Consider the following 9,413-nt stretch of genomic DNA (forward strand, 5'->3'; position numbering starts at 1 on the left):
AATAAATTGGAGAATCCTTCATATTCTATCATCAACATTCATGAGTGTCAAATTGAGAAATAATCTTTCAATAGTAACACATTTACATTCATAACATGATCACATTATCTTCATTGAACTCTCATTCATACAATGTCATGATAACACTTCAATTTCTCATACTATGCCTTCAAGGCCATGGTCACAATACATTCCATAATTAAACACCTCCACCATAAGTGGATCAAACCAAACAAGAAAAATTATATAAATAATATGAGATTAAGCCAACTTACCATCCTCCAAAGCCATAATCAACAACACTCAAGTCCCAACCATTTTTCTTACCGCAAGAGAATTCATCCATAACTTGCCCATAAGGCCACAATCCTCAATTCATCCATATACCAACAATTCATCATAAATAGATGTAGAAAACCATATTGAACAAGACTAATTTATGAATCTTAACTTAAACCATGAATTAGTGAGTAGAATAGAGTCTAGGCACTATGGGTGGAAGGACCCATGAGTTCAACACCACATACCTTGAGTTTTTTTATGAAGGTCTTGAGAGTGTCTTCAATGGAAGCTTGGAACTTGGAGCAAGAGTCTCTTCAATCTTGAGGAAGGTTTTGGATTAGGGTTCTTGAGAGAACTTGAGAGAAAATGTGTCTAAGTATGGGAGAGGTGTTTTGGGAAATGTTTTAGAGATGGAATTGAATTAATGGTATATAGGAAATAACATACGTCCTTTGGGAAAAATTCGTCCAACACTTGGATTAAAAAATGGGGCGGGTGAACAGTAAAATTAGCTACCGGAAATTGCCTTTTTCTGCCGGACAGATTTTACGAAAATGGGCCTAACTTCTTCGTCCGAACTCCGAATGAGATTAAACAAAGTGCGTTAGGTATCTAACTCAAAGGGATTTCCATGGATATATTATTGGCCACCCAAATAATTTGTGTGCTAGGAGATATGACCCTCCAAAGTAGACCCTCGAAAAAGGCTTCACTAGGAAATTTCGGATTTTGATAAGGTTGCTCTAAAATTTGGGTTAGACCCATTTCCCACTCAATTTGACCCCCTAAACAAGAATATGAAGTCGGATTTTCGAAAAACAAAACGGATCTTTTTATATACAGCTAAACAAGTTTCCGGTAACTTCCGAAGCACATTTTTAAGAACTTTTTGGGTCAAATTCAAATATAATCATTTCATTTAAGTTCTCGACTCCAAACTCACATGTGAGGCTCTAGTTTCACTCTATCATTTTCCGGGTCGTTACAGACACATTGAGATTGAAAGAAGATTTGAGTCATTTATGATTACCCAGGGTATCCTTGATTGTCTAACAATGTTGAGTAAGCACTAGCATCCCCTATTTGACTTTGACACTGACTCTCACACCCCTAGGTTGTCTTCAACTTTTTTAAACCCTGTTTTAGTTGAATCATGATAATTTATTTCAAAGTCTTGCTTAAAATTTTGTTGAATCATCCACCCATTTTTCCTAATTGCTACAATGGATTAGTTTGCATCTTAATTTCCTTATTGAATTCTTCGATTTAGATAACTCCATGTGCGATTCGACCCCGACTCAATTGTTGGGTATTTATATTACTAGCGATTTCTTACTCATTTAGATTTTTTGTGAGTAATTTGATCATCACGAAATATGATGTCATTCGGGGAGTGGTGGTTAAGAATTGAGTTTGTGAAGTTAAATTGTAAACTCTTCTGTTTGTGGTAGAATATATTTACATTTAGTGTTGTTGTTGTACCCCATTTGCTGCTGGAAATATTAGTGTAAATGGAAGTGATGATGCTCTTCGCTTTGGGCAAAACAATAACATTGGAGACAAAGACGACTGCATATTAATGTCATTGAGAGCATAGGAGTAGTGTGGTTACCCCCTACTACGGGGAAACAATGTTTCATGTAACTGGAACGATGTTGCAGTTTCTCCAAATTAGAGAGGTGTTCAGAGGTCTTGCTCATAAAGACCCCATGAACATATCCAAAACTTTTTGGATATTTGTGGGCCTTTCACTTTTAATAATATTTAACAAGAGTCCATATGTTTGAGGTTGTTTCCTTTCTCCTTTATGGGAGAAGTAACTAAGTGGTTGGCCGAACTACAACAAAATTTCATAACTTTGTGGGAGGAACTAACGTAGGTGTTCATTGAAAGATTTTTCCCTCCATAGAAGATGGTGAAACTCAGAGATAGAATAAAAAACTACAAGAATGTGGATGGTGAGCCTCTCCATGAAACTTGGTTACGATGCCAAAAGTTATTGTTGCAATGCCCAACACATAGTGTCCCAGACAACTTGTTGTTGCAGTACTTCTATCATAGCCTTGATACATTGAACAAATGGTTGGCTGATCAACTCATAGAAGGAGAAATAATGCGACAACCATTTGATGTGGCAGCATGGTTTCTTGATGACATGACAAAGATAAACTAAGCAAGGCTGATAACACTCAAATTACTCACCAGAACAATTAAATGAGTAAGCGGTTGCTAGCAATATAAATACCCAAAAAGAGAGTTGGGGTCGAATCCCATATGAAGTGATATAAATTGAGGAAATTAAGATGCAAACCAATTCATTGCAGCAATTAGGACAAATAGGTGGATGATTCCTCTAAATTTACAATAAGAGTTTGAAATCAATTATTGCACGTCAACTAAAACAGGGCTTAAACAAGTAAAATACGATCTAGGGGTGTGGGAGTCGCTATTAACATCAAATAGAGGCTACAAGTGCTTGCTCAACAATGCTAAATAATCATGGATAGGCTGGGTAATCATTAATAACACAAATCTCCTTCCTATTTCAATGTATCATATCTTGAAATATCATTTCGGTCTCATTCATAAGAAAATACAAATTAACCCAATACCTTAGGAAATCTCTCTTTCTAACAAATTTTGGCAATTAGAAACAAACTATAATTTCCCTTTTGAGCAAACTACAATAATCAAATCTAATTTGCAAGTATTGAACTATTTACCCACTTCAATTAATCTCTTGCAAGCATCAATCAAAGATGTAAGCTAAGACTATATTTGCAAACTTAGCCCATAAATTGAACTCATGCTAAATGGATCAAAACCATAAATAAACGACAGAAAAATAAAGCAGGACACTAGACCCACTAAATTAGTTAACACCAAAATCCATAATCACCCCTAGAATTGGGGTTTTAGTCAAGTATCATAAAAGTGAAAGATATTATACCAATTTTACTTTCAGCCATCAAAACGTTAATAATTAGCAATAATCTACAACACCCACTTTGAATTGAAACCTCAATTGTCAATTACAAATTTTTCAAAACCCCAAAACTAAGAAAACTAAAGTTCTACTCTAATATTCAAAAGTCTGTTCAAACAAAGGATGAAAGATAGATGATAGAATAAGTAAAGAAAATCGGCGATTTTTTCGGGCTCGCCTGATCGATGACATTAGACGGGCTCGCCTACTTGATAAAAAAATCGGCGATTTTTTCTTAAGCTTTCCCTTTCTTAGCTTTAGGCTTCAGGTGTTTGAACCTCAGTTGGTGAACTTGATCGAGTTAGCCTTTTGCGTTGAGCGAATCGCCAATGACCACCTTGTCCGACTAATTTATCCCTCATTTTAACTTAGAAATCTGTCACTTTTAGAGATAGAATTGGGCTCACCCTTTCTGATTCGGTGAGCAGCTGTTATCTGCTTTTATCACTCACTTTCCATGACATTTTAGCATCAAAACAGTCAAATTCGGTGGAGTTCAGGCATAGCTGGCAATTCACCCACTGGTTTCAGCGATTATCAGCTTTAGATATTCTCTCTTTTTCAGTGTTTTGGCCTCTTTTGCATAGATTCGTCGTTCCCTTATCCTTTAGCCTTTATAGATGCAAAGCATCAAAATATAAAATATAAGGACATAAGTAAGCATTGAGGATGCTATTTGTTGAGCTAAAAGGCCTCAAATGAGTCAAAATCTCCTACTTATCAATACCCCCAACTTAAACCTTTGGTTGTCCTCAAGTAAATCAAGAACACAATGAGTTCAACAAGAATGTCTATAACAATACTCAATGTGAGATAACATATAAGTGACATCACAAGACTACTAACAAGTATACACATTATCTCAATTATGCTCAAGAAGCTTCAAATGATGACAAGACGGTATCAATTTAAGTCAAGCTCACTAATGCTCACTTATAATGTAAAACCATTCTTCAACAAAAATATTAGAGTCCCCTCACAACAACAAAAAAAATTTATGCTCTCACAAAGCACATAAACAAATAAGTTAGGAATCAATACAAACTCTCAATCTTCGTAAGAGAAATACAAGCAAGCTTCATCCCATAGGTTTACCCATATTTTCCAATCATCACACAACCTGGTTTTAGCAAGATAACAAGGGCCTTTCCAAGTTTGTAATTGGACAGAGAGTAAAGGTATGGTCTATTTGGCTTAGTGATTTAACCTTTTCGAAGGATTGTTGTACTCATCTTCACTTCTTCTCAATCTTTTTTCATACTTTTGATTTGGAGTCTCAATCCTCAATTCCTTATTCAACATATTGGAAACCCCTTATTTCACCAAAACATTCTTTAAAAATATCCATTTTCATGCTTTTGCTCTCGTTTTTTTAATAAATAGGGGTTCCTTTTCTTTGCTACAACATCAAGATTGAGTCTCACTTTTCATTCTTTTTTTCACTTGGCTTTCTTTCCTCTTTTATTTCCACACCCCCAACTTAGACTTTTCACCTAAGTTGGCTATTCTAAAAAATCAATGCTTAGAAAAGGATTTATGGGTGGAAAGCTAGGGACATATTTGGTTCAATAGGCTTCAATGAGGCAGACAACAAACGGTTTAGGCTCAAATGGTGCTAACATAGTTGCGCGCCCTTAAAAGGTAGTCATAAAAGGTATGAAGATTTGGATTTTCTCTCAAAATTTGTGTCCAAGATCATCTATTGCATTCACTAAAGCTAAACAATTAGACTAAAAAGGAAAATTCTAGGAATCTACAAGCATGCTTCCAAGTAGGATCTCACCACACATGGCACTTCAATCACAATCATTTTATACAGCTCTATAAAATTAAGAAGCTTGCATGAAATCCTCATCGCAAGGCTCACATCAATACTCAACTAGTCAACAAAAGATTCTAAAAGATCATGCAAAAGTAAAGCAAAACATGGTTTCCCTTGCAACACCAATACTAACATATTTCTCATCAAAAGCACTATCGAAGATGCTGATATTTTTCAAAATTAATCCTCGAATATCAACAATGAATACACAGGTAGCATCATTTTACCAATTTCAAAAATCTCGAGGTAAATGATAGAGAGAAGAAAATGATCAAGTCGCAACCAAACCTAAAAAAGGGTAGGCCCTACAAGTGCTCCTCACCCCACCAAAAAGAAAAATACAGTGTCATCAATGCTGAACGTGAAAAGAAATAAAATTAGGTTGAATGTCTCCTTGTCAGGCAAAACCTGTTAGATTTCCCACTTAGGCGAGGTGTGACATAGGTTGGCTTCCAAATCGACAAATTGACGAATGAGTTGCGCCCGCCAACCATGTATGTAGTAATCCTGAAATCCCTTTCCAAGTTTGATGATCTTGATGATGTTCGCTTTAAGAAATGATGAGTCACTGAATTATGTCATGGATCACGGAATTTAATAGTAATTGCCTCGAGAATGTTCATCTAAAGAAGCTAACTGAGTTGGGCTCGCTGAAGTTGGTTAGAAAATCTCAAAATTAGCTGCCATAGTGCCAAAGTTTACAAAACCTCTAAGAACTTGAGCCTCCCCAAGGGCAAGCAAAAGAGATCTCACTTACTATGTTAGTTGACTCACCAAATTGGAGCTTGGTCTGCCTAATTTTCCCTTTTTACCTACACATGTCTCAAACATTAGTGAAAACAACTAAAACTTAGATTTCCTACCAATAAGTGCTTAAATTGACGTTATGGTACGACGTTGGCATGCTCTCAATCATCTTCCAAATACACCACTTCAATAACTCTCACATCACGACCTTTCCTAAAGTACACTTTCAACCATTGGCCATTGACCTAGAATTTAACACCCTTAACATCTTCGATTTTAATTACTCCATTATCATACACCTTAGTCAACATATATGGACCAGACCATTTCAATTTTAATTTTCTCGGGAAGAGCTTTAGCCTAGAAATGAAGAGTAGAACCCATTCACCTACCCGAAACTCCTACTGTAGGATTTTAGCATCATGTCATCGCTAGACCTTCTCCTTGTAGAGTACAGAACTCTCATATGCCTTTAGGTGAAATTCATCCAATTCATGGAGTTGGATGACACATTTTTTTGAAGCAACCTCCCAATGTAGATTTACCTTCTTCAATGCTCATAACGCCTTATTCTCTTACTCAACTGGCAAATGGCAGGTTTTACCAAATACTAACTAGTACGGGGACATGCAAATGGGAGACTTGAAGGTTGTATGATATGCCCAAAGTACATCTTCAAGCTTGCTAGACCAATCTGTGCGGTTGTCATTCACTATTTTTGCCAATATATTCTTGATTTCTCTGTTATACACCTCAACTTGTCCACTAGTTTGCGGGTGGTATGGTGTAGAAAACTTGTATTTCACCCCATACTTGGATAAAAGTTTTTCAAATTGACTATCACAGAAATGGGAGCTACCATCACTTATAATAGCCCTTGGTGTGCCAAACCTTTTGAAAATGTACCTCTTTAAGAACTTGGTAACAGTCCTTCCTTCGTTGTTATGTAAAGCCATTGTTTCTACCCAATTTGAAACATATTCGACAACCATTAGGATGTTTTTGCTACTGAAGGAGCTAATGAATTGTCCTATGACTTCACTTTCCCACACATCAAAGAGTTTAACTTCAAGAAATTGTCAAAGAGGCATCTCATGCCTTCTTGAGATGCTTCCTTGCATTAGGTATTGCCCACATACTTCAAAAAGCATGTGCATATCGGTACATTATAAGCCAATATTATCCATATTATAACACCTTGGATGTGGAACAGGTTCCTCCATGGTGTCCAGCCAATGGTGTTGCATGACAAGCTTCAAGGATCTCTTTTACCTCAACTTCTAGAACACAATGTTTGATGATGTGATCAGTGCATTCCCCAAATATAAAGGGTTCGTCCCAATTATATTTTTTTACATCAAAGGGGAACTTCTTCTTTTATAGTTGTTCAATCTCTCGGGGACCATTCCACACACTATGAAATTTGCATAATCAGCATACCATAGAATTGAAGTCTGGAAGATCATTATGACTAACTCATCGGGAAATGAATCATTTATATCCATCTCCTCAGCCAATGTAGCAGGTGACTCAAGCCTTGAAAAATGGTCAGCCACTTGATTTTCACACCATCTTTAATCCTTTATTTCTAAACCAAACTCTTGGAGAAGAAGCACCCATTGAATCAATTTAGGCTTGGCTTCTTTCTTTTCCATCAAATATATGAGGGTTGCATGATCGATATGCACTACCACCTTGGTACCAAGAAAAAACGCTCTAAGCTTTTCAAAACCATACACAACAGCTAGCAATTCCTATTCAGTAACTGTATAATACTTTTGATCACACTTCATCATTTTGATAGCATAGTAAATTAGACAAAAAAAACTTATTCTTGTGCTACCTGATAATAGCACCAAGTGTCATCCCACTTGCATCTCACACTATTTCCAAAGGAAGGCTCCAATCAGGTTCCATGATAATCAGGGATGAAACAAGTTTGTCTTTCAAACTCATAAGAGATTTCATATAATTGGCATTAAAATCAAAAATAGTTTCTTTTCAAGTAGCTGACACAATAGAATAGCTACCTTGGAGAAATATTTTATAAATAACCGATAGAATCCAGCATGGCCTAGGAAACTCCTACCACCCTTCACCAAACTTAGATGAGGCAATTTGACAATAACATCAATTTTAGCTAGGTCTACCTCAATTCCTTTCTTGGAAATTTTGTGCCCAAAGACTATTCCCTTCTGCATCATAAAGTGGCACTTTTCCCAATTAAGAAATAAATTTGATTCAACACATCATTGCAATTCTTTCCCCAAATGGTTCAATAAATCGTCAAACGATTCTCCCAACATTGAGAGGCCATCCATAAAAACTATCATCGACTCCTCTACCATATCAGCGAATATAGACAACATACATTTTTGGAAAGTTGCTGGTGCATTGCACAACCCAAAGGGCATCCGCTTTAAAACAAATGTCTCATAAAGACAAGTACATATGGTGTTCTCTTGGTATTCCGGTGCTATTAAGATTTGGTTGTAGCATGAATAACCATCTAAGAAGCAATGCCACCTTTTTCTCGCAAGACGATCAAGAATTTGGTCGATGAAGGGCATAGGGAAATGCTTTTTCTCAATTCTTGAATTTATGTTTTGATAGTTTATACACACTCTCCACCCATTCATGGGACTAGTAGCCACAAGATCATTCATCTCTTTGGGAATTACTGTCATTCCTCCCATTTGGGGACACATTAAACTGGACTTACCCATTGGTTGTCTGTAATGGGAAAAATCACACTTGCATCCAGCCACTTTATGATTTCTGTTTTCACCACTTCTTGCATTAAAAGGTTTGACCTCCATTGATGCTCTATGTTTGGCTTACAACCCTTGGTCAAATGAATTTTATGAGTACATTCACCCGGAGATATCCCCACTATATATTCAATAGACTAACCCAAAGCTCTAATCTGTTTTGTCAAAACACTCATCAATGCATCCATTTTCCACTCTTGTAAGTCATTTGAAATTATCACAGGTGATATGTTCTCATCCCCCAGAGAAATATATCAAAGATGTGGAGGAAGCACTTTCAATTCCAATTTTGGAGTTCTATTATTGATGGTTTGGTTGGTGGGGTGTCTTGATTTGACAAATTTATGTCTAGCTTCTTTGGGTTAGAGGTACAAGACCCCACACTGACAAAGGCAGAAACCACCTCATCATAGTCACTTATTTCTTCTTCATCATAATTAAGCAATACTGCAGCCAATGATTCCCCACATAAGCCTCTTCACCGATACTTGCTACTTGTAAATTTTGAAGTTAATTTCTTCATCATTCACCTGGAATTTCAAGTCTCCCTCTTCAACATAAACTAAATCCTTCTTGGTGGCCAAAAATGCCCACAAAGTATAATGGGAACCTCAACATCAATTTCACTATCCAACACCATGAAGTCAGTTGGAAATAAAAAATTGTCTACCTTTACTAAGACATCATAGACCACCCCTACTAGCCTTTTGATTGACCGGTCTGTCATCGATAGTCTCATACTAGTTGGCTTGGATTCCTCGAGCCCAAGTATATTGAAAACCTTCAACGGTATTAGACTTATGCT

The 9,413-nt window shown here is 36.5% G+C and overlaps 1 protein-coding gene across 1 annotated transcript in view; it reads right to left on the bottom strand.

The window, feature by feature from the left end:
• Positions 1-6,793, bottom strand: part of LOC107060625 (uncharacterized) — a 15,904-nt gene extending 9,111 nt beyond the window's left edge. Inside the window, exon 1 of the mRNA XM_015308718.1 lies at positions 6,509-6,793. Within this exon, the coding sequence (XP_015164204.1) occupies positions 6,509-6,793 (285 nt within the window). The remainder of the gene's footprint in view (positions 1-6,508) is intronic.
• Between the last annotated feature and the right edge of the window lie 2,620 nt (positions 6,794-9,413).

This window comes from Solanum tuberosum, unplaced genomic scaffold (genome assembly GCF_000226075.1).
Source record: "Solanum tuberosum cultivar DM 1-3 516 R44 unplaced genomic scaffold, SolTub_3.0 scf00006, whole genome shotgun sequence".
In the NCBI taxonomy this organism is placed as follows: domain Eukaryota; kingdom Viridiplantae; phylum Streptophyta; class Magnoliopsida; order Solanales; family Solanaceae; genus Solanum; species Solanum tuberosum.